The 26,781-nt window shown below is 36.1% G+C and overlaps 1 protein-coding gene across 4 annotated transcripts in view; it reads right to left on the bottom strand.

Annotated features, from left to right (window-relative positions):
* Nucleotides 1–26,781, bottom strand: part of PDE3B (phosphodiesterase 3B) — an 83,749-nt gene that overhangs the window by 6,970 nt on the left and 49,998 nt on the right. Inside the window, exons 2-11 of one of the 4 annotated variants that reach the window (XM_039706943.1) lie at nt 11,569–11,619; nt 10,669–10,932; nt 8,081–8,226; nt 5,626–5,732; nt 5,248–5,506; nt 4,562–4,635; nt 3,947–4,050; nt 3,077–3,211; nt 1,506–1,617; nt 539–652 (exon numbers count right to left, since the gene is read on the bottom strand). In XM_039706943.1, coding sequence (XP_039562877.1) covers nt 539–652; nt 1,506–1,617; nt 3,077–3,211; nt 3,947–4,050; nt 4,562–4,635; nt 5,248–5,506; nt 5,626–5,732; nt 8,081–8,226; nt 10,669–10,932; nt 11,569–11,619 — 1,366 coding nt within the window. The remainder of the gene's footprint in view (nt 1–538; nt 653–1,505; nt 1,618–3,076; nt 3,212–3,946; nt 4,051–4,561; nt 4,636–5,247; nt 5,507–5,625; nt 5,733–8,080; nt 8,227–10,668; nt 10,933–11,568; nt 11,620–26,781) is intronic. The other 3 variants (XM_039706945.1, XM_039706944.1, XM_039706946.1) reach the window with 3 other exon arrangements.

Raw genomic sequence — 26,781 nt, 5'->3', positions numbered from 1 at the left:
AGGTATTATTTCCTTTTCAGGGATGCTCTTATGCAGTTATTCTTGGGGTGGTCACTTCAGAGTTTGAAAGTCTGCATGTGATACCTAACTGAAAATTCTAAAATATTAATTTTTATACTAAAGCCATTAAGGAGAACTTCAATTAAGTTAAATACTTTGGTATTTTTTCTTTGGTCTATTTAACTTTCCAATAAAGTTAAGAAATATTAGCCTAATGTATTTCAAATGCTAAAAATACCCTGACTGTGGCAGAATACAGAGGTTTCATTCAGCAGAGAAAATTTATTAAGTGAACCAGTTTTCTTGGCTAACAAACTAACCATTACTCATCTACTAATTTTTCTAAAAGTCAATTGTATGATATTTCTGAACGGTGTGTGCTTTGTGATTTTTTCTACTGCCTTATATTAAAGTACAAAAAAAAAAAGTGAGTCATAAGAACAATTCAATATTTTCTTCCAGAGTAATTTGTTTTACTTGCTGTAGTTTCATTTTAATATTCTTCAGCAAAACAAAAATAACCTGTGTGAATACACACCTATTTCACTCTCCATGATGTGCTCATTACGGATTTGCTGAAATCCAGGAATGGGCCGTGTGGTCAGGTACCACACTGCATGGAGAACATCCGTGGCATGGATACGATTGTGATCTGAAAATCAGCAAGACACAATTAAAAAATTGTTACCTGAAATAGCATCAAAAGGAATAATAAAAACAGCAAAAAAAGAAAAGTACAAAATGTATTATGAGATTTTGATTAAATCTAAAAAGAAAAACTCTGAAAATCAGCAAGACACAATTAAAAAATTGTTACCTGAAATAGCATCAAAAGGAATAGTAAAATCAACAAAAAAAGAAAAGTACAAAATGTATTATAAGTGAGATTTTGATTAAATCTAAAAGGAAAAATTGAATTTCAGATGTTAGTGGTAGGTATATGTATCACTGAACATTTTTAAGAAGGCAGTTAGATAAACAAACAGTATCTGTGTACACTTCATCCTACCTGGGCCTCAGGAAGGGATTAAATGGCCTTTTAAATCAATAATGGTGAGAAGCAAGCATGGCCTGCAATCTGATACCTACAAGCACCCGGGCTGGGCAAACATCTGTGGAGTGGGGAAGTGTGGTTTTTGTTTTGTTTTCCAATAAATTTGGCTGCCTTGCACAGCAAGGTGAATAACCACCATCAAAATTCTCTATTTTCTTCTCATTTTGTTGAGGACCTCACCCAAATTTCTGTTAAATCAGCAACTATTCTCCCATTGACTCCAGTGTGTTTAATTCAATCACTAATTCAAATTCTTTAAGATTTTCTTCAAACTCCAAATTAACAAATTCACTTTTAGATTCCACTCACTTTGTCCTGCAATTCTCTAGACCCATTCTAAGCTCTGTCAAGTGCATTCACTAAAAACACACTAAGATGCCCAGAAATACAAATTCCCAGAGCAAAAGAGAGCCACTGATATCAAAATTCAAAAAAAACAGGGAGCACTTACAGGGAATATCCCGGTAGCCGTTTTCCAGTGCACAGAAGTAATTCATAAATTCTTGAGTGGGGATTTTGAAAATTTCAAACAAGCCAGTGTCTTGAAACAAGGCATAAGTAACCTGAAAAAAGATTAAAATTAAGTTAAATTTGAAAGACATACTGATGCATGTTCTGCTTTTTCAACTTTAAAAATATTCTTGTTTTTAAAATTTTACTTGCCAGTAGACATGGAAATCACTGAAATTCCACTAAAGATCATTGGAATGCTAATGTCATAGAGATATAGTTAATAAATTTTTAGCACAAAAAAGTGGATTTTTATGGTCCTCTCAAAGAATAATAAAAGCTTTTATTTCATTACTGATAATTCTGTGCACAACTAATTAGTAATAATATACCCCAACATGTTTCAGATAGCTAAATAAGCCGTATTTTATTCCATTAGTGACCTAAAAAGAAGTTTATATTCAGACTTATTATTCAAAACTTCAAATTATTTAATTATAACTAATAATAAAACACAACAAAGAAAAACAAACAACACCAGCTCCCCAGGTTGTTTTTGAGACTTCGGCAAAGTCAAAGTATTTATTATGATTTCTCTTGAATGTTTTTAACAAAACTAGCTGGTAAATGAAGAAATATTTCAAAAAGGTACTCAGAACTTCCATATATGTATATAAACCATATATTATGGTTTACATACAGAACTTAGTGTACTTCAAAGCCTAATCCCCCCCCATCCAAAGCTGCAAATATTGAAAAAAAATTTAAAACAAATCACTGCTAGTCATTTTTATAACTTTTTCCTAAACACAGGAGAGGAACAAGAAGTTCTGAAGCGTGGGAGGTGCTCAGAGGAACAGGAGCTGCAAAATTAGGGGACATCACTCCAGGGTGGAAAACTTAGACACTGGAAATAAAACTGTTTAGCGGTCAGATCAGAAGCTCCATCATTGCTAAATCCACTCTAAAGAAGGAGACAGAAGCTTCCAGATGACCTTGATGAATGGGAGAAGCTGGGGAAGAGCAAACAGAATCCTACTCCTGCACCTGCCTGCAGGATTGGCTTCAGCAAACATGAAACTGCACGGAAATAAATCAGAAAGAGATAAAAGGGATACTATATGCAGAAAGCAGCATGGAAAAAAACCCCACTGTTTGTAGGAGGCAAAAGGCTGCCTAAAAGATCACTTCTCTTTCCCCACAGGTGGGGCAGAAATATTTTACTGAAATTAAGAGAAAAGCAATGGTTGTCAAACAGAGTAGTAATTCTGAAAGCAGGAGGTAATTCTGCTCAGGAAATGGCAGATTATGGCAAAACCCAGTCAGTGTGAGTCTAACATATTTATACTGAGAATAAAATTCAGAAAAGCTGGAGCATTTTCTCTGTAGATAAACCATTTTTTATGGTTTACAATGACATGGAGTACATGAGAAGTCATAGTTCTGCTTTTGAAGATATTCACATAAATGTAATTTCAAGTATTCACACAAATGTTGACTGCAAAACGTCTTCATGGTTTAAATACAGGATAGCTTTACCTACCCTCCCTCACACAATAAAGGACAACAAACCTGGCTGAGGATCCTTCCAGACTGATCTCCCATTTCTTTTACAAGGTCAAAAACTTGGAAATTCCAATTGTTCATCTTCTCCATTAGTGAATCATGGTCTAATAACATTGTTTCTAATGTAGAACTCTGTTCCACCTGTATGAGATTAAGATACTTTATCATCTCTAAAATAACAATGAAAATTAATTTATCAGTTGTGTTGGCAAAAAAAGCCTTGAAAATTATAAATCATTAGTGAATTTATTGAATGGTGCTGCAACTATGGCTATGAGAAAATCATAAATCAATATCACAAATAGCACACTTAAAGGCTTGAGTTTTCCTGTTTCGGGCAGCAGATTCTGGGGCTGTCTGAGATGGTGCTAAATTTTCCTTCTTATTTATTTTTAGACAAGGTGAGTTAATACAATAATGCAAAAATATGCATAGGCTAATACCAGATTTACTGAGCTTTAAGAATAGGTTAATTGGACAAGTTTTAAAAACACCTGATATATAAACCCAAAATGTTACTAGCACTGTATTGAACATTCATTTCTAAGTCTCACTACAACTGCTGCATCTTTCATGATGTTCCAAAAGAAAATATTAGCCAGTGTTTGAGCATACCCTCTCAACATTAAATCTACACAAATCAATATTGATCAACAAAATCAATACAACCACAAGCTTTCCTGTCATTTGCTAGTGACATTTATGCAAGATAAACAATTGTTAAACAAAAATTTGAATTCCAACCATGCACCATAACCCTTTAGAAATTACTATTTTAGCAACATAAAAGCCTCTTCACAGCAAGTTAGAAATTATAAAGAAATAGAGACTTGAGAAAAGTTATTGCAGGGGTTTTTTTGGCAATTACATGCTTACAAGCAGTGTATTTTGTGTTTGATCGATCAATTCCTTCTTTTCATCTTTCCTCTTCTCTGTATGGTGGAAAGATTCTTTGGAGACATTAGCACTTGCAATTTCAGCTTAAAGAAAACACACAGAGAAATACTAAATCAGTAAATTATTTGAAAATTATTACTGTCTAATAATTTTAACTGATCATACAGATTTGTCACAGAAATACAAGTAATAGCTTGTTTGTAAACCATTTCATTTAAGAAATACGCAAAAAATGTCATAAAGGACAAAATTTATTAGAGAAAACCTATTTGAAGATTAAGAAAAGCTAAAAGCATGGCTTTTATTTGAAAAAAATGGTTCAGTGATTAGTTTAACTTAATTGATAGAGCACTTGTTTGATATATGGAGTACAGAACTAAAAAGGTATTAGTGGAAGCCTCTTTTAAAATCCTTACTACGAAGCAAGAAATATTTTGTCTTATTTTGATTATTCTAAAACACAAAACAAAGTAAAATACATACATAGGTTAAAATATAGGAAAAAGTTATGTTGAAATAGTGAAATTTTAATTTAACTGGCTTAAAAAAAAGCAGTAATTTGATATCAAGTATTTTTCTATTTTGAAATCCCACCTGATTTTCTGTCTCTGTATTCTGCAAAGTCTGGTTCTGGTATTGGAACAGGCTTGAGTATCTGACGTCCACAGCTTACAGAATACATGAAAAATATTTACAACATTCAGTAACTTTCTTCTTTTGCTACTGCTGTCTTCTACTGAAAAATATCTGCAGATTACTTTTTTTTTAAAAAGGCTTGTAAAGGTTCCTGCAACAACTGACCTGAGCATTTTCTCCAAAATTTGGCATACATAGATTTAGTCTGTATTTAGATAATAACCAACCACCACCTCCCCCAGACTTAGACTTATTAAAGTAGAGCTCATAACTAAGAAAGTATTCAGAAACACAGAGCCCAATTCCCAAGCAAGAAACTCTCCTTTTCTAAAATTCCACAGAATATTGTTCCTCTACAAAAACAGCTGCTGAGAAGGATGGGCCACGTCAAAGCAGTGACATACATACATACATTCAGCATTCTTTATTCTCCCCTGGATAACACAGTTATAAATTATTATTATAAATTATTATGAGATTTATGCCCTTTTTCAATCCTAGTAGGGGCACAGGTCTTGATTTTTCTTTTTTGTTTTTGTTTTTGGTTGGGATTTTTTTGTTGTTTGTTTGTTTCTGTTTTTATTTTAATTGCATTCTTTTCAACCCATATGAAGCGACTGAAATTATAACAGAGTTTACAGTACCTGCTACACATATAACCTAGAGGTGTTTTAACTGGCTGCTGAAAATCTGGAGAGCTAGGTGTGTGTCCTGGAGGCTTGTGTATATTAATGCTTGGTTTTGTGAGGAAATCAGCAGTGTCAGGGAACTCCACAGGTGACCAGCTGCTGAAAGCCCCGCTGGAGACAGATCCATGGCTTGGTGAACCCACGGGACTCAGGCCAGGAGAAGCACCTTCCAAAACAAACATGACATGGGGTCCAGATGACAATAAAGTCGCTGCTGTTTACAAAGAGAGGATTTAAACACCGAGGGACATGCTGAAGTTATTTCAGTGCTGTGTTTACATGAAAAAACCCGCGATGTGCCATCCTGTTACTGTACAAATGGCATGATCCTACCTGCTCGTCTGGGGGCCATGTGATGAGTCAAGGTCACAGAGGATGATCTTTGCTTTGGTATTGTCAGCAAGTTTGCACCAAAAGACCCATTTGAGTGAGATCCTTGGCTGAAAAGAAAACAGTAAGGATTGGGGTTTTTCTTTGTTTCTTAGTTTCTCTTCCTCTTTCATTAAATAAAATGCTTTTAAAATAGCTACACTGCCCTGCGACAGGTCCACCACCATTTAAGAAAAATATTACAAAGCTGCCAAATTCAAAACCAGCTAGAAAATATATGTCAATTACATGAAATAAAAACTGCTGTGTACTGATTGAACGCAACAAAAAACTTAACACAGTCCTAAAATGATGCAGTAAATATACTCAGATTACATGTGATGGGTTTTACTTTCTAACATGCTACTTTCCTTGAACATTTGAAGCAGGCTGTTTCCTAACAGATATGAAGATTGATCACTTTGGAAATACAATTAAAACCTTACACAGCCACATAAACTTTGCCACATAAATATTCAATTAGGTGTTTTATTTATTATAAACTTAAAACTGAAGCTGTTTTTGGCATCAAAATGTGTTTTGCTTCTGCGGCCAAGTCCTTAAAAGTCGATTGCTCAATCCTGCCATCTGCTGTTCCAGGGACGAAATTTCAATACATCATTTAAAATTTTATTTCCTTTAGGGAACAAAAGCGTCATGTACAATTAAAAATAACTGTATGTGTTTACTTCAAAGTGAAAATAGTTAGTGTAAAACTATTTTTCTTCAGGAGAGGAAAATAGTATTTACCAAAACAGATTTAATCTTTATTAAGCCTATGGCAAAAAAAAGTTCAATGCAGAAATAATACTTGATATCCCATCACCAGTTTAAATACATGAATATGAAAAATGAATTCAAGAATAAACGTGTATTTATTTCTGTGTATCTCCAGCTACTGGAAAGGGTCCAGTGGAGGCCATAAAGATGATGAGGGATCTGGAGCATATAAGGCTTGGTTAGTTGAGAGAAGGCTGGGAGGGGATCTCATCAATGTACATAAATACCTCACAGAAGGGCTCAGAGGATGGTGCCAGACTCTTTTCAGTGGTGCCCAGCAAGAGGAGGAGGAGCAATGGCCATAAAATAAAACATGAGAAGCTTCACCTCAACATGAGGAAGAACTTCACGTTTTGAGCTTTGTTTGAATGAGAAACCAAATCAAAAATCTGCATACAAACAAAACAGAAGTTCCCAAGAGCTGCTTTTGAATAGCAAGGAAAGTGAGGAAACCCTCTGTAAATGTACACTGAAACTGCTGCAGGAGGGTTGAGCCTCAAATTGAAATCCCATGGTTGCTAAGGTTAAAGCAATTTCTCTGGTCCCTGGTCATTTCCAGTGGATACAACTGGGGAGGTTCATCTGGACACCAGCAACCAGGTGAGCATGAAAATACAATCTTTTAGTGACTGCTACTGCTTCACTTGTAATTCATACACAAACCACAATTAAGTTTTACAATGTAAAAACTTAAAGATCATCTTTTATTCAAGGGGGGAAAACTACTGAATGGGTCAGATTATTCAAGTGGTTCACTTTAACATTAAGTATAATACTGGTAAGTAAATTCTTGGACATGTATATATAAATTCCCATCTACTACTAATAATTACCAGTTATCAGCATAACTCACATTTTATTTTTTAAAAATGCATGTTATAATCTTCTTATGACCTATGTAGAACCTCTTAAAGAAAAAAAACCAACCAAACAACAACCCAAACAAACAAACTTCACAAAACAAGAAAAGCAAAAACACCCACATATTTACAGATTTCAGAAGCAAAGGCATACTCATTTATACATTTAAATAAAATTAAATCTGTGAATTTTCACTAATATACAACAGTATACAAAAAGGAAAAAAATAATTTGTCTTAATCTTAATTCAGAATGTTATCTTAATTCTGGAAATAAAAGCTCTCTTTGCACCATATTTACTAAGTAGAGAACAGATAACTACCTTAATGTATCTTACACCTTGCTTGATGACTGGAGGAATAATAAACATTGTAACACATCAGTGGCTACCAACCACAAGAAACTCGTTTCACCTTTTTAATTATGCATGGGTATATGGAGGTTGGCAAGTGATACATGTATTAAATAAAAAGAAGGAGGCAGTCAGTACAAGTTTAGAGACTAAATTAGTTTTCTTTGCAATCATCTATGCTGGACTTTTTTTCATTTCCTACTCAAGCTTATATCAAGTCCTACTTACTATGACAGAGCACACTATTTAACCTCAGAACAACCTGATTTCTACTTAAGATCAACCTGAGTTACACAGCATAGTACATAATTAACTTTTCCAGTTTATGCAGAATTTGGAGACTTAATTCACAAGACTTTACATCCAATACTTCGGCTGCCAAGTTCCAGCATTGTTATTGCCCTTAAAATGCTGTTCAGGGCTTACCTTGGTGTGTTATATTCCTGATGGGGTCTCTTGCTAATGCTACTCCTTTCCCATCTGGATGATGTTGATTCCATAGATGACAAGCCAGAAACTCCTGAGGATCGTCTCAGCTGTGGGGTTGGCAGGCTGCTCCTGCTACTTAATCCCTGTTGAGTAATTTGACCGTGGTTAAAATCCATGGAAGTAAAAGCAGATGTTAACATTTTATTTATGGTTTGTAAGGGATATTTGTTGCTAATTTTTATAGCGCAACAGCTGATGTGGTACCTTACCACAGGTATGGTCTCTTACTCCAGGTGGGGGACTCCCAAGGGCAACAAGGCCAGGAGATAAGAGATGTGCACACTCAGGGGTTTGCCTAGACAACTTTTACTTGCCTTGACTGTGAAATCTGTTAAAATCATGACTGTTAATAACAGCAGAAACCCACCCATCTGGCAAGCATTCTACTGGCATACACTGGTGATCTGGGGACAGTTCTAGGGAAGGTCCTGATGGAAGTGGAAAGTCTTTTTGTTGCAGAGTAGCCTTGCAATGTTTTTTGTCTATTTTTTTCTTAATTCTGGGCAGCTCACACTTCCAAGAAACCCACAGGGAAGGGTTAGCTTTAGGCAAGCAGTTATGACTAGCCCAAGGTGTGAAGCCCAGTTTCATTCACATTCTTTTCCCTGTTTTTAATTCCTTTCCTATAGAGGAGAACAGACAGCTCACCATTGAATCATGGAATGGTCTGTGTTGGAAGGGACCTCAAAGATCCTGAAGTTCCAAACCACCCTGCTGTGGACAGGGCCACCTTTCCCTAGACCAGATTGCACACAACCCCATCCAGCCTGGCCTAATATCCAATCTACCCCTGCCCTCTTTCAGTTGGAAGCCATTCCCCCCTGTCCTGTCACTACACCCTTGTGTAAATAATCCCTCTCCACCTTTCCTACAGGCTCCCTTCAGGTACTGGAAGACCACAATTAGGTCACCCCAAAGCCTTTTCTTCCCCAGGCTGAACAATCACAGTTCTCTCAAACATTCTTTGGAGGAGAGGTGCTTCAAACCTCTAATCAACTTGATGACCCCCTAATCAACTTGAAAATTATAACTGAACACACTTTTGAAGCCACTCAGGGAAGAGAAATAAAGATGTACATAATCCACAGCAAAAAGATATGGAGGAGACCTTTTATATTCCAAGTCAGAGAAAGAGAGAGTGGGAACCTTTCAAAATCATCCATTTTGAAGAAATACATTCATAATATTTTATTTGCTAAGATTTAACCTGGAATTTTTGCTCACTTACCTGGTTTTTAAAAGCAAAAGAAATCTTTCTCTTGCAGTAACATACATAGGGAGAAATATTTGGGCTTACTCTTAAACATACCAAAGCCAAAGAATTATTGAATGATTGTGCCAAGTACTAGGCAAATTTCTATACAGAAAATGTCCAAAACTTGAGGAAAAAGTTACTTTTTAGGAAGGAGAAAAAGAGAGCAGTTGTGAAAATCCATAATATTTCAATCTTGCATACTCTTTATAATTGGTCTCCAGCAATGAATATTTTTAATTTCACACTATGTTGGCCAGCTATAAAATTTTTTTTTTTAAATAAAAGGGTATGCCAATCCTTAGCAGCTTTTAAAGAAATCCACAAAGAAAGAAAAACATGCTGAATGACTGTGATCCCTGCCCAACTGATTTCTGCAGGTATCCATTGTGACATTACAAGGAATTTCATACTGCAGTGGTTCTGCTGGATCTTCCACAGAGTAACCTGTAGACACTGAGTTTTCCCCCCTCAAAAATAGGACTCCCAACAGACATTTCACTGGCTGAATCAGGCTCCAAAATACTAAGCCAACCAGATGATCAGTTTGGGTCAAGTTGCCCTCTTCTTGGAAATGTAAACAACGCCAGGGCATGTCCCAGAGCAGCCTCCACAATAAACAGCCTCAAGCTGTCAATACTGGGCTGGAATTACTAGCTCTGGTGCAGTTGAGTTTCTATATTGTAATTTTTTTTCCCATCACATTCCTTAGCATTTCTATAGTAACTACACTCTTGCTTTCACCTATTAACCTTGAGTAATGGGGAAGTCACAATGGTCTCATAAAGTGATTTGCTGAAGAAAAAGGGATGTTTTTCCTTTTACACACCTAATTTGCTTCTGTATGATGGCTGGTTGGCTGTCCAGAAGAGTAAATTTCTCAGGGGAAAAGGCCAATGAAAAAACCACACTGACAGTAATTCTTGGATAAAGAATGCAGAAGAACCAAGAACAGCCTTGTTTGTCCCATATCATGAGACTATAACGCCTTCAGTTTATATTTGCTGTTATATTGAGGAATGTTGTGGATGGGGTGCAGACCATTGCTTGTACTGTCTACCCATCAACCACCTGAATCTGCATTTTAGTACCTATCTCCATTTCATTCAATGTGTTTTCACAGCTGCTCCCTTTTGACCTTAAACTTTGTCCACAGGTACTCACTAGAGAACCTGCTATGCATACAGGGGCATTCCTTCTAGATGAATTTTCCCTTATCTATTTTTTTTTAAGTGCAACACACACACGCAAACGCAAATAAAAGCCATTAGACCTTGAGCAGCTTCCGATCTTTTTCAGCAGGATCCTCAATTTCAGGACAGGGGAAGAAACCAGGAAAGGGTGTGAATGGGCTGGCCTTTGGCCTGCACGCTCCTGAGAAAGCACCAATGAGGCTGTTAATGCTTCGAAGGGAGGAGACCACGTGTGGTGGGAGGCATGGGTCACTCAGGAGCTCCGTGAGCAGGTTCCGAGCCTCGTTCAGCGCCGAGAGATCGACTCCGCTCCCACTGCCAGCACTCTGGAATAGATGGAAATGCTGCAAACTATTAACACGTCAAAACACCTCACGGTGTTCTTTGTTTCAAGTATCTTATGCATTGCAAATTTAACAAAAATAAATTTTAAAAAAATCAAGGCAACAAAATTTATTTTAAAGAATATATATATATATAGACATTCAGACAGTAGTGGCTGCGGGTTTTTCTCACACAATAAAAAGTAAATCACAATTCAACATTAGCTTTCAGCTTCCTTTTCTCTATTTGAGAAATATGTGTTGGCAATTTTTAAATCTCTATTTTCATTACTTTGTCTCAGCATTAAACATCTTATTCTTTGTCTTCCAACAATATCAACAAATTTTGGCAAACTGTTAGAGCCCCTTACAGAGGTACAATTTCCACAACCTCATAATTTTTATTAGCCCTGATTCTACTGAAAGAAGTTATAAAAAATTTGTTCAAACAAAAGTGATTAATTTTAATTTTGCACAATTCTCTGAACAGGAACAAGAAGAGTTTACTACAATATAAGAGACAGAGAGAAAAAAGAAGCAAATGCATCATCAACAGAAGAACTGAAATTTGACAGTTGGAACAGTTTTGAAATCTGTACTCAATCTCATTTCACAAAAAAAAAAAAAAAAAGACAATTAAATTCATAATATACTGACCTGGTAATAGGGCTTGTACCATTGCTTCAAATCCCAATCCCATAGTATCATCTGTAGATTAAAAAAAAAAAAAGGAGAAAAGAAAAGATTAATAAAAAAGTAATGTATTAATGGTAATTAATGGTTCAAAGTAATTAACACAAGGTGATGTGTTAATTTTGAAAAACAGCAGTGGCATAAAGTTTGATTATGTGATGCAATAGGAAATGTTTCTCCCTTTGTTTTTTCATTTGTAATTTGGACCACATTCTCAGTTAATGCTACCTAGAAAAATCCCTGAAGGAGAGTTTAAAGAAACTGCATGCAACAGAGACATCATGATGACAGAATAATATGGCCTTATTTAAATATTTTTGGATTGCTTATAAATCATTCAACATACACATTAAAATTCAATGGTGACACTGTTTTCCTGCTCCCATTCACTTCAACATACAAAAGCAAATCTAGCCTAAAACCTCCAAAATATTTTTTCCTTCAGAGTCATTCAAACTGAAGCAATTTTTGTAAATAGAGTGAAGAAAGCATTACATTAAATCATGTACTTTTAAAGGGGGCAAAAATCTCTCCAAATAAAGGTTAAAAATTGGTATTTTTAAAAATATTTTCTTGCAGGAGGTTTTGTTGGGCTTTGCTTGAACATGGCTACAAAGCCCCATGTTCTGAATAACCTCACTAAACCCACCAAACCCACAAAAGAACGTCAGCAACACAATCTGAAGATGCTATCAGCTTCAAGTACGTCAACAGCACTCACTTAATTTGTCTTTTATACTGACAAAAAATGAAAACAACATACAAGAAATGAAATTCAGATGTCTGTTCTGTTTCAAAAGCTTTCAGTCTTCATGACTTCTCGACAGATTCTAATTATTCTCTGATAAATTAATCCATTTGCAAAATGTGTATTCAGAAATTAAACATAGCTTTTCACTCTTTTGCATCACTACAGAGCACAAACAACATGCCAATACCCCACTTGGTAATTAACATTTTGCAATCCTGGAAGCTCTTCTGCTTATTTTTATAGGTGAAAACTAGGTATGTTTTTGTTCCTCTGGGACTAGCAGCACTTCCATGAAGAAAACACAATGTTCCAGTCTGGTGCTTGTCCAGAGGAAGGTGCAGAAAGTGTCAAAAAAGAAACACAGGTGGGGATGTGTAAGCAGTGCCCAGGCAAGGGAGGCACTTAAAGGCTCCTTTTCTCTTCAGCTGTCTTCACCGAGATGCCACTAAACTGTGTTTAAAGTTAATAGTTATGACATCTGCTTGCGAGGAAAACTGAAGAGATCTACCATGAAGCATGTGCTTGAACTGGGAGTAAGTTGTGCTCCAACAAAATCATACTAGGTAATACTGGGTAAAGCAAGTAGATCAAAATCAAGAATTAAGAATTTAAGTATTTAAGAGTTTGGGGGATTTTTTAACTGAGTAATCTAGCTACCATGTCTTTTTTTTTTTTTTTTAACTGTCACTGACAAATAGTAAGATAATGACCAGCATTCTGTGGCCATACCCATTTTGCCATGATACTTTTGTTTCTAGCAACATGTCATCAGACCGGGTTGTTTCTTTTAATTTGTTTGTTTGTTTGTTTGAGTGGTTTTATTAAATTTTCTTCATTGCGAAGCGTGTCTTTCTAGATTGACGTTTCCTTACTGTATTGAACATCAGTAAATCTTTTGGTTTCATTCTGTCCCCGCACACAGAGACTGCATTAATCTGCTTCATTAACTTTTGCCTCAATCAGCAGCAGAGATCAGCTGTCCACATGGGTTTTGTTAGTTGTATTAGTAACCTTTGATACTAATGGGCCACAGAGTTGCGTCAGCTCGCTCGTAATCGTGCAGCCTCCATTAGGGGACACAAAAGAGGTTTTCCTCTCAGAGTATTTTATTTTTCTTTTGAATATGTGGTATGTTAGCTAGTTTTATTTATTTGCTACAAATGAGCTCACAATAATAATAAAAAAACCCCTAACTAACAAACAAAATACCAAACCAATAAACATCTTGCTTACTCCAGAAAATTTCTCAACCAAATAATTTACTGCAACTCCTTTATTCATCCTTTAAGCAACCTGTACTTGTACACATGTTCAAATAAGCTATAATTCTGGGGGTCAATCTTTGTGACTAAAAAAGTTCAAAACATTCTTTTTGGTTTTAGCCCTGCTCTAGTAAATAAACAGGTTCTAGCAATCCATGCTCACCCAGTAAACACAAGGCAGAAAAATCTTCCAAACTACTTCCAATGCAAATAATTGTTTGATATTTTAAATGGGGTATCATTTTATGTAGAGATTTATTTAAAGGAAAAATTTCACAGCTTGGATTAGTCACTGAAAATTTTCTGTTGTCATTTAAACCAGAAGATTTAAGCTTCTCCACTGATACCAATTTGACAGCAATGAAACTAAAACAGTTTTGAAATGAATAGAACTTCAGTTTACATGTAGTTTGCGATCAGATTTTTCTTTAATTCCTTACATATTACCATGCATTACAAGCTACATCTCCTGAGAGAAGACAAGGCAGTATATTAACACAGCCACTGGTTTGCTGTGACACATGTGACAAAATGTGACATGGTCTGTCACATTTTCAGGGGTCATTTCATGTGCCTCACATTGAAGTAATTAAAATGAACTGATGAGAAGTTTAGGTACAAAGTAGCAATCTCTGCTGCTAAGCACAACCTGAAAAAATGCAGATCTCTCTAAACAATGACTATTTTTCCATGGTAAATCCGACTGGGTACATCTCTGCATAAGCAAATCCTCGCAGGGTAGTAGAGAAAAGGGGGTTACCTTTCCTTAGGTGCTTAGAACGCACCACAAGATGGCACTCAAATCCAGAAAGCCTCCCCTACAAAAACAATTTCTGGAGAAAGTAGCAGAAAGCAGCAGGATATTCCTTAACACACCTTCTGCAGAATTGCCAGGGTTTGAAAGACAAGGAGAGTGACGATTTTAAAGGTTAACAGCTGATAAATTCTATTTCTCAGTTTAAAGAAAAATTTTCTCCTTTGCACTAAGAAAATTTTATTCTTTTTCTCACTACCTACCAGACTTAGTTTAAGTAGCCTAACTCCTTGCATTGCAAGTAAAACCTGGAATACTAAACAAGCAGCATTTCTGGCATTATTTTTTCTTGAGAGCTTAGCAGTCAAAGTTTTATTTCATTTCTGTGCATCAACAAAAGTTACAAAGCATTCCCAGAGTCACACTAATCTTACAACAGGAGTGAAAAGACATCAGTTATTTTGACCTACTGTGAACAGACCAAGAGACCTTAAAATAGGTCTTAGGCAGAGCCTCAGCAATTTCTGATTTTGCAACCATGAGACTTGTTGCAGAAAGATCTGTACTCTGTAATACTAAGATTTTGTAATCCATTGCACATAACGTTCTTCCCTCACCTCCTCCATCAAGAAACACCTTATCTAGGGTGGACTTGAGTCATAAAAGTTCCAAGCTGCAACTCAGACCTCTGCTTAGCAACTCACACACTTGGGCTTGGAGCACCCATGGTCAGTGGCAACATCACAGCAATCACACGTATCAGAGCTCCTCTGAAAATCCAGATTCAGCGGGCTCTGATATTGCAGATGGACTTCTGAAAGGCGCCAAATCTACAGCCATTCCCACCAGAAATGTGTATAGGACATTAGCAGTCAGATTGGAGAAGTTCTCATATCAGAGACTTCAAGCCCAAAGTCTTCCCAGTTCATCCAGAGAGCCATGAACACTTTCCTGGTTTTGTATAACTGCCTGCCAAGCTGATTGGGGGTTTGAAGGACAGCTTCAACAGAAAATAGCTTCAAATAGAAAAAAAACTAACCAAAACAAAAGACCACACGTACACCATGCCATGTTCTGTAACAGTCAGGGTCTGTATTACTTTTAACTATAATAATTGAATCTATTTGGTCTCTGAACTAAATTTCAACATGGTTAAAAGAAGACAAGCCAGCTTACAGAACCTTTAAGTACAAGTGACTTTTCCCTATTTGGCCATCATCAGCCAGCGTAGGTCAAACTGAAACTTGTCACTCAAAACAGCATAAGAGCCTCAAGAGAATGAATTTGCATCTGTGAAAAAAAGTTTTTAAAGGCTAAAAGAGTTGTTAAAGCTCAACAAGTTCTCCCCAAAGTTGCTGTTCTGAACAATGAACACTGCATTCAGTACTATGGGTGTTCAGTCAGACCTCAGGAGATTTTAAATGCCTGTCACTTAGTGGATATGTGCAGTAAAAAAAAAAAAAAGCGACAGTAGGCATCAGGCCTATGTTTTCTCAAACAATTAAAACAATATTTCCATGTACTTCAGAGTAGATCCCATGCCAGTTGAACACAAGGATATCAACCTAACCATCACCAAAGCCTAAGGACAGCACTTTGGCAAAGCACACGTTATTAGCAACGTCAGAAGCATGTTGAAAAAATAATAAGGTAATGGTAACAGAGGCCTTCCCTAAACCAGCTTCGAGCTCCAACAGCAGCAGCAAGGCAATGCTGTTTTTCACAAAATAAAAGGCAGTAAGTGCTCCTCTGAGAAGTTTATAGTCTAAGCAAACTAAAAGCAGATGAGAAATGGGAGAAGACAATCTAGGCAAACCAGCAGGGCTTCAGGGGGTTTGTTTGGTTTTTAATTCCTGTTCCATAGGAAAGGTTATCTTTCCTGTGGTAGAGCACCCAGTGGTTCCAGGGCCAGGAATAGATGTGTCTTTCAAAAGAGTTGATGCTATGGAGGCTGGAGGCTTTTTTGATCTTCTTTATACAAATACCACAACTCCATTTGTCTAAAGACCTATTTGAGGAACATTTTCAACTTCCAAAGGCTTAGGCATGATAAAACATTATGGATTTTACTTTTGTCAAGCTATAAACCACTGAAATTACTATAAAAATACACTAATCTTTTTTAAACCTTTTTTAAAAATTAATTTTAAAATATATTTGACTAGACAACAGTGCAATGATGTTTTCTTAATAATTTAACTTATAAAATACAAAATCATATCAGCTTAGTTACCCTAGAACTATTTGTTTGTGACGAGTTATAGTAAGAACAATACTGATGCTTACGCAGAGATTTAAAACAGCTACAAAAAAAATTCAGAGCTTTAGAAATCTAAAAATCAATTTTAAAAGCTGAATAAAACCAACACTATTCTCCTTTTCCCAAGCTGAAACATGCACAGTCTAAGGACACACACAATGTTAAAATTTGTATCACTGCTATATGATTCCCTAAACCTAAAATAGGATTTTGTTTCACTGATGATACTTTTTAGGAGATCCAATGTGACCTTTAATGCTTATAATGAAAAGAAAACTTGTCCTATTTGAGAACATCCATTCCATTCCATGATCCAAAATTTTAATGGAAAAAAACGAGCACAAAATTGAGTTTCTGCTTCTGACTGAGTCTTTCATTGATCAAATATAAAGGATTCCTAGTTGCCAGTAGCATCTGTTTGACACCATTAGGCATTAGCTCCGTAAATAAGTATTTCCATAGCAACCAAGCATAGAATTAACTAAACAATGAAACCAACACCACAGCAACTTGATTCAGAAATCAACTCTGCAAAAAAACACCTCATTCAAAAGCCAAATTCTACAACTAGATGAGAAATAAATTTATTGTAAAATATCAAAAAGGTTGTGTTACATACCCATTTCTTTTCATGACTGCCTTTCAAACAAGATTGATCCATTGCTTTTATTTCCAGATTGGTCTTTTGTAGCAGCTTACAATCAATTACAGTTTTTATCCATGTAATTTAATAATGCAAAAAAAAACCCCAGAGCACTGTACAATCTTGAAGTCTTAGGGGTCTTATTTATTATTAGAGGTTTTTTCCCTCTCTGTAGAAAAGGTAGATGTCAAAAAACAGTATGTTAATAAGTAGTTAAATTTCATACAGTACGAACTAAAGGTGATGCAACCAAAGAATGAGTCTCAAAGTAGAGGCAGCATTATTTAGATAACAAAGACAACGTTCTGTTGTGAAATCTTGCAGGCCAAAACAGCAGCCACTTGTGTAGATTGCAGTGATCAAGACAAAATACAGCCCTCAGTAGCATACCCTGGGCATTTAGAATCATCATGGTATTTCTCCACTCCCTAAACCTTCCCATGAAAATAAACGGAAGAGGGGAAAAAAACCTACGGTATTTTTGGAACCCTAATACTTATCACTTCCTGACTCTATACACAATTTATTTATCCAAGGGTGTAAAATGGCCAATGGGTTGTGAAGTCTGCAGATAGCCACAATCTTTGAACAGAAGCTGTGTGTGCTTTCATGGTTCTGAGGTTTGGACACATATCCTGACGGAAACAGTCACATCCCCTGTCCAACGACTCAGTTGTTGACTCTGCTGCACTCTTTTATGAAAGACATTACTTTTGCTTTTTTAAGAGCCCTAAAATCTTCCTTCAATGAAAAGAGATTCACTTCTTCTTAATTGCTTTAATTAACACTCTTCTATCCACTAAGTAGTACCTGCAATATATTTGGCTGGACACGTAAGAACAACACTGGATCATGCAGGTGTCTCACCACCACAATGTTTCCAGCAGGATACTCAAAGTACCCTGGTCTCCCCTGCAAATACAAATCTTTGACAACAGCTGCACCTAAGTAAGTTTTAATAAGTCACTTTAGAGTTTTCACCAGCTTGGTTACTATTTTCACTAACTTTGCCCTCAGCACAGATACAAAAACAGAGCAAAAATGCTCCAATGTATGCAAAAGTTTCAAAGAAGCCTTCAGCAAGTTCATTCTTACAGCTAATACTACTCCCTGCAAGCAGAATTTTATTTTTTTTTTGTTTGGCTGGGGTTTTGTTTCTTTTTTTACATGTTTGTTTCATTTGGTTGTTTTTAAAAAGACATGCTACTTCTGCTTTTGCACCCAGGAGCATCAGCAGGACAGCGTCTACTTTGTCTGCCGTAGAAAGTTCTCAGTTCTTATTGCCTGTTTTATTTGATCTGAACTTCTTTTTTAGATATATTTTTTAAGATCTTTAAATGTTTCCAAAAGGTTCTAAAAGGTAGAAAGTAGAGGGTTTTTTTCTTATTATGTAGGTAATGAAAAAAAACTGTCTAAAACCACACTTAGATCATTTCCTGTTCCTTCTAGGTTTTGTCAGACTTGCACGTCAGAGTAAAGGCCAACCAGTAATTTATGACAACTGGGGGAGGGAGGGCAGAGGGGGGGAAAAAAGCCTGCTATGTGCAGATCCTTTAATTGCCCATTATAAGCATTTTCCTTTGGAGCATGTGGTTCTAATCACCATCAAAGGAAAGCAATAGTGCTAGGTGGATTACTGCTCTGCTCCGGTGCAGTTGCTTTGGTGTTCTGGCATTCTGCACCGGTAATGCTGTCATCCAAAACCCAAAGCCCTTTTTTTTTTTTTTTTTTTTTTTTGAAGTGGTGTTTATTTTGCAGAAAGCAAGATCTAGAAATTGCTCCCCAAACATCCTTTTCCCATTTACCTATTGGCATTATTTTACAATTATACACAGTAAAAGCCTTTACTGCTGTGTTGACACACTGATAATGCATCATGTTGGAACAGACAGAGGGAACAACATCACATTTTATCTTCCCTCAATAGAAGGATGTGCAAAAATCTGATGCTGAAATATTTCACTGTACGCTGATGTATTCTTCATGCAGTAACTAAAAACACTTAGACATGAACCAATTCTCCTTTTTATGACTTACATTTTTCAACCAATTGGTGTTTTTCCACCTATTACCCTGAAATACAGGTATGGATCTTTATTCTCATCAGCAAAGGGAAACTGTTCCATATGAACACAAGTGGGTTTTTCAGAATTGAGCTGAAAAAGGGGGACACTGAATTTTTCACCAAGAGTTTTCGCACTAATTTTCTCTTTACAATCTCACACATATGTATAAAACTACTTATATTTTCCTCTCTCCCCAGTCCCTCTCTAAAACAAGAAGCATACAATTAAATTGTACAAGTCTCTTAGTGAAAAATTACCATGAATCTGAGAATGGTTAGCATCAAATGAATTAAACCAAATGATCATCTAGTCCAGTACCTCGTCATTAGCAATGGTAGCCACCTCAAGATAAGGATATTCTTAAGTAAACAGCAGCACTGCCCAAGAAGCCATGTTATAACATATATTTCATGTATATTACAGAAGTCACTGGATGTTTCACCTTTGTCTTTCTCAGACCTAAAACAACGTTCTGACAGACCCAACATCACAAAAAAAGGCATTTCACAAGTTAAATGCAGATTTTGCAAAGTTCCCTTTCATTGTGGATCCGTTGCACAGTGAGGAAGCAAACAACCAGCAGCACTTTGGTGCAGTTCACCAGCTGAACAATTTGTTTTTGCAAAAGCTCCGAGTTGCTCTCCAGTTAACTTCAGGCACAAGGCGAATTTTTTCAGCCTATGAGGCTGCATTTTCATATCCCTCAGGCTACTCCAGAGACACAGCACCTTCAGCAGAACAAACCTCTAAATCGCTGAACACTTTTCATTCCATTGTGTTAATTGCCGTCTTAGGGGGGTTTTTCTGGCAAAATTGCCACAGGGTACAGGCTTTACACAAATGAGTGTTTTCTTTCAGTGACTTGAGGGTGACCCAAAAAGAAATATTACAGGGACCGGAGTTAGAGAAGTAAGCTGAAAGAGGCTGGTCAAGATGCCAAAGAAGATATTATGTCATAAAGGAAAGCAAATATTGCTGCAGTGCTTTGGTTGGAAGTTACACACTGGAGCTGAACTGACTCCATCCTCAGTTGCTGAAGCTAAAGACTTAAAAGCAATAATTTAAAGCCAGATGAGAATATAATTATGAGGCTGATTACAAGAGCAAATATGTTAGTGAAAGTTAAATCAGTATTAAGAAAATTTATCTTAATGGACAAGTTTCTGGTTGAAGTGCCAGGAAATACAAGATGATATCTCTTAGGGGGAGAAAAATATTGAAACTGAAGAACGTAATACAGATTGCTCTCAGAAAGAGAGGGGAAAGCAAATTGCTGCATTCTAGAGAAAGTGCCAATTTACTTTTCTCTAATGTATTCATGGTAAGTAGTACTTTAGTTGGCAGCTTTGTAAGCAGCTGAGAAAAGAATCAAATGACAGCAGATTTGAAAGAAAGCAGATTCTTTTTCCCCACATAGTAACACTGTGATGCTGTTCTAAATGAAAAATAAACAACAATGATGCCTTCCCACTTGTAGCATTAGGTGATGACTAACTTAAACAAAATTACTTGGGAAGATCCACTTTGTGCCCAAAATGCAAGTCTTGCATAGATATTTGTTTATCTTGCATGTGCAAAGTGAACAAAGAAATTACCACCAGCAGTACGGGAGGGTCACAAACATCATTGCACCTCGCCTCATGATCAATTCATCAAAGAAAATATGCAGTCAGACTGCTCTGGTAGTGGTTACCATTTACTAATATGGTGAAAGAGTTCTCTGTGAAAATACTGAGGGATGAACAGGCTCAGATTTCAGCTAAAAAGAGGGAAAAAGAATCCCAACCGGCCTCAAAGTCCAGAAGTCATTGTGAAAGACTGTGGGATTAATAAGGTTTAGTAGCACATCCTTCTTAATGCAATCACCTTTACGTAGGTGTAAACTGAATTTCACATTCTGCTAATGTGGTAGCTAAAGGTGCCTTCCACAACCATCATTTCCTAAATCAGAGGTTCTTTTTTTCACTGGCTTTTCATATGTTATGCTCCATTCTGCTGTTTCAACTATGACAACAGGACTTTCACACACTTGAAGACATAACTGTGCAACCTAATATACACGAAGGTGGTGGAAATTTGCATCCAAAAGCCGATTTCTATTCCATTGTTTTGATTTACTCTCTAAGCTACTTTGTTACCCTATTTGTGGAGCACAAGTTACAGTTACCTACAGTTTTCTTATTACAAAGTTTCTAAATACCATTGAATCAAAGCCTAGCACAAAAACAACAGTGAAAAGAAAAGTGATGCTGACTTGTTCCCTGGTTTTGTTTCTCTGTTTCCCCACAATTTTTATGAGTGAAATCCTAATCCAACCTCCCCTGCACTAAAATAAAATATTTTTTTAAAAAAATCAAACTTTTGTTTCTATAGCACAGCTTACTTGGGATTTTAATGAGTAATATCATTATCCAAACCCCCCACTTTTCTCCAAAAGAATAAACATCTTATAAATGCCCACACTCAACAACATCTCTTTTTTTTCCTTTCATTTTGGTAGCATGACTCAGATGGAGAAACTAATATGAAAGAAAGAGGTCAAGATGGGTCAAGTGTCTTCCAGTGACTGTAAGATAATAAGGATAGCTTGCCAGTTTTTTCTATGCAAGCAGAAAAGCATTGGAATCTTCTTTTAAACTGCAAGACATTTTTAGCAAAATCATCACAATAGTGAAAGTTACATAAACATCTACAGAGAACAACATTGGCAGTGAGAATATAATTTGCCATTTGGGACAAGTATTACTTACAATAAAGTTGCAGTGTAGCATGCCCAATAAATCCATCAAATTTTATAAATGCATGCAAAGGAACTTTTCCTTGGAGAACAGCATTAATTTTTTTCATTTCTCAGGTTTTTTTAAACAGTGGTTAATGTGTTTGCTAAGAAATCTCTTTCAGGCTGTGTTTTCAAAATAGTTACTAATAAGATGAACCTAACAAAAAGAAGCTTACACTCATCTGTGACTAATTCTATGTTCTTATCAACAAATTCATCTCTCAACCAGCATCCCATAGAACTTCCATATGTTTTGATTTATTTTCTCTAAAGCAGAAAAGGGGAAAATACCAAGAATTTTAACCATAGAAAAACAATGGGATGCCAAGACTCCCAATATCTGACTAGAAAAATACCGTCCCAGTGAGAAAAGCAGGAAAGCTTTGACAAAACTTATCAGACCATTTTAATTTTCCATTCCATTAAAAAAAGTCCCCCAAACCTCATAATCTTTATTAAAAAGGCAAATATTTATATAGCTTGGGGGTTTTTAACTGAAAGCTATGCACCTCATGATCTATAAACAAATGTTTTTTCCATTTCAGGAATTATAATTTTACTCTCAAATGAATACATATAAGAAATATCATCTACAGCATTTCATTATTAAATTTAAACTCATATGAAGCAATTCGAATTTTTTCTCTATTTGAGTGTTTTTAACATATGAGTTAACTTATGATATCCAAATTAATATGAATATTAATCAAATACTCTTGCAAAGCATGTAAAAATTAAAGTAGGAGAATGTCTGGACAAAACAAATAATTAGGTATTTTGTCATTCATGTAAGATAAGATTTTATTCTAGGAACCTTCAAAGGAGTAAAATCTGTACATTGTGTTAAAATCAATCACAAACTATGTCTTGTACCATAGCACCAGAAAAATGACAGCTACACCATCAGTTTTTAAAAGGATCCAGAAAAATATGAATAAAACATCAGAAAAATTGGATAGAAATTGAGGTGATGAGATAGGGACGGAATCCTACAAAATTAATTTATAGCTACACCATGTAAATGTAATATTGACAAAAATCAGTAGGGTTTTCTACACTAATACCTCGTCAAAAAAACCTACTGGACTTTCTGAAACAGACTGCACACACCAATAAAAGTGGACCAGCCAGTCAGTGTGCTTTGATTTAAAAAACAAACACAAACAAAACACAATTAACAATTTTTATATGGTCTCCCTTTAATGATCCTGAAGAAATGACATTTACATGGGAAGAAAGGAATGGCTCTCTTCAGAATGAGCAATTTGCTAAAACATAAAAAATAAATAATGAGAGTACAATGTTCACAAAAAAATTTAAAAAATTCCCAATAGATACTTCCTCAAAGATTCAAGCTGGGATCTCTCCTAACCAGCCCAGCCAAAATGCATTTAAAGAGTAATAGATGTCTAAAGTCTCAACATGCACTGACAACAGAAAATTTCTCAGGGTATTCAGAAATAGAGTTGATTGTGAAAAAACAGCAACAGGCCTTAATATAGTGAATAAATAGGAATAAAACACTGCTGAAATTCTGCACTAATGAGGAAATTCTGAGAAAAGAATTAATTTCAAAATATTTTTATAGAAAGCTGGGCTTATATTACAGCAATAACAACCAGAAAAGACATCTTGGAGTCAATTGCTTCAGCCCAATTCTCAAAGATGCTAAATGAAATATTAGAAAAGGAGCATCAAACAATACAGACAAAACAACATCTCTGCATAGATCTGAGCAACACCCACAGTCCAAGCTGCAGAGAAGTATTGAAGAAATAAGAAAGGGCAGGCTAATGAGAGAAATCAAAGGGATGGAGCTGTTTCTACTGTGAGGAGCTGCACAGGCTGTCAGACTGGGATCCCTCAAGCGTGAGGAAAACAGGGATTATTACAATGCTCTGTAGGTACCAGTGTCATGGAATGGTTGCTCTGTGCTGTTCACAGGCACCAGAATGGGAGCCATGTAATGAGACCATCTGGCAGCAGGCTTAAAACAAGCCTAAGGAGGTATTTCTCACACACTACATAAATAAATTATTGCAGTAATTGCTGCTGGTTTTTACAGGAAAAAAATGTAACCAAAGATGTTAAAAAACTTCACACAGACTCATCAATCCATGGCTACTCACCACAGCCCAGATTATCCTCTGGCTAAGGATGGCCCAAACTGTGATTTGACAAAACATGGCAGAGAACCCCAGAAGGGAAAGAGCCACTTCTGAAAAAATGCCACTACTGACTACTGCTAAACATAAAAAGCCTGAGCTGAGTGGGCCAGTTTAATATTATCTCCAATTAATGTAAAGAAATTAATTTTAAAAATGGGCCCATCTTAGAAATCTTCCTAGTTGCCTGAAACTGTACTGTTCTTTATATCCTTTGGAAGTTTCCTAATGAGGCCTGATGATAGAATTCCTGCTCTCATCCATTTCTGTCTGAAATAGAGGTTTCCAGCCTTTTTCTGTAAATCTCACAGAATCACTGAATAGTTCAGGTTGGAAGGGACCTCTGAAAATCATCCAGTTCAGATCCCCACCAAGGCAGGATCACAGAGCAGTGACACAGGAACACATTCAGGTGGGATTCAATGTCTCCAGAGAGGGAGACTCCGTGATCTCCCTGGAACAGCTGTTCCAGTGCTCTGCCCCGCTCACTGTGAAGTTCTTCATTTTGAGGTGGAACTTCTTGCATTTGAGTTTATGGCCATTGCTCCTTGTCCCGTCCCTGGGCACCACTAAAAGAGTCTGGCACCATCCTCTTGACATCCACCTTGGAGATATTTGTATGCATTGATGTGATCCCCTCTCACTATTCTCTTCTCTCCACTAAATAGTCACAGCACTCTTCCTGAACTCTTGGAAGAGTTTGGAATATTCTTCCTTTCTCCCCACCCAATATGCTGCCAAGGGCAGCAACAGTCTCCTACTCCACCCAGAGAGCTCTACATGACCCAGTCATTCACTTTAAAAGAAATATACTTTTATAAATATATATTATCCACCTGATTTGTTTATATTATGGCTCAGATATTACTTAATCAATTTGCTCCTTTTGGAGAATAAGTGACATTAATGATCTAGCCCTCCTCCAGCAATAACTAAGTTTGTGGCTTCTTCAAAACTTAAATACAAAACAGATCAAACAGCTTAGAAAAACCTAATTACATTCCTTTTCAGTCTGTCTATATTTTTATATACACATATGCATATACATCTGTATATGTACACATGTATATACACACAAACTCTACAGAAAAGGGTATATAAAGTATCTAATCACATTATAAAAGCTCTTTAAAACATATCACTGCACTAAGAGTATCATCACCTCTGTGATGCTAGAGCAACTAAGCAAACTAAGTTATACAATAAAGGAGGCAACATTAAAGCATCACCCTGCATAATGGTCAGAAAATGCATGGGAAAAGCAAGCTACAGAACTTTTACTTTTTCATGCAATGCATCTCATTTCTTATTTTTCACTTCATTTTTATTACACTCCCAAAATGTGAACATCTGGCAGGTAACTAAAAATAATCAGGAAGATTCAATAGAGGCAAATGGGGGAAGAGCAGCACTTGCAGCAGCAGAGACCTCAAGTAACAAAATGCAGCACCAAACATTAAACACAAAACTGAACCAAGTGCAGACAGCAAGGGAATAGAGCTGAAAACTTGCTTACAATGGTACTGAAATAATCAAAGACATTGATCAATCTGTTATCACACATCCAATTAGAATCTAATTTTGGAGATCAGAGGAAATTGCAAGTCTAATCCGAAGATGACAGGCACTGTCACAACTGTAACTATAACCGCTGTAAAAGGCACAGGGTACACATCTCTGAACATCACCACTGAACAGCTTAAAAGGACCTAAATTCAGGAAAGATGTGTAAGAATTCTTGAAGAGATTATCACTTTCCTTAAAACTAGAGACCTTCAGAAGCGGCATTTGAAATTTGAATGTGTTAATTACAATTATATTTCTAAATGAGAACAAGTTTAGTTCTTTCCCCATTCTTCATCCTCTAATAATGTTACTATTACAGATTGGAAATAAATTAGATGAGCAGCAGCAAAAGGAGAAAAGGAGGGCAAAACAGAAATAAGGAAAATGTTATTGTGAGATCCTAAATTACTATTCCCTAACTCGTTATTTTCTTTCAGAAGGATTATTTAATATTTTAAAAGTATTTTACAGACTTCTCAGATTTTCATACAAAAATCTGCTCTATCTACACAAGTGCTTATTTTTTAATTTGATGGTGGTGGCTGATGATCGCTGATTGATAAGAAAGAAAAGAGAAATAAACTGTATATAGAAAAAGTTCTATTTATGCTAATGAAATTGGAAAGAAAAATCACAAAAAATCACTGACATATAATTTTATACACCATAGATACCAATGTAAATAAAGATATTTAATAAAGGTTAAAATTAGGCAGCCATCAAGTCAGAAATGGAAAAACAGATGGACAAAACCTTGTCTGAAATATATGGAAACACAGAATTATTTATGCTATGGTACTTTTTTTCCTTTCCTTCTTCTTTTTTTTAATCCTTTCTTTTCAATCTGCCTTTTTATGCTGCGTAACTTTTTCTATTTGTTTCTGCCAAGGACAGTCAGCTAGCCAATAAGGGCAATTAGATCAGCAAGACA

Source organism: Passer montanus, unplaced genomic scaffold, assembly GCF_014805655.1.
Source record: "Passer montanus isolate IOZ18808 unplaced genomic scaffold, ASM1480565v1 scaffold2, whole genome shotgun sequence".
Taxonomy (NCBI): domain Eukaryota; kingdom Metazoa; phylum Chordata; class Aves; order Passeriformes; family Passeridae; genus Passer; species Passer montanus.
Note: the sequence above shows the minus strand (reverse complement) of the source record. Positions and strands in the feature narration are given on the sequence as shown.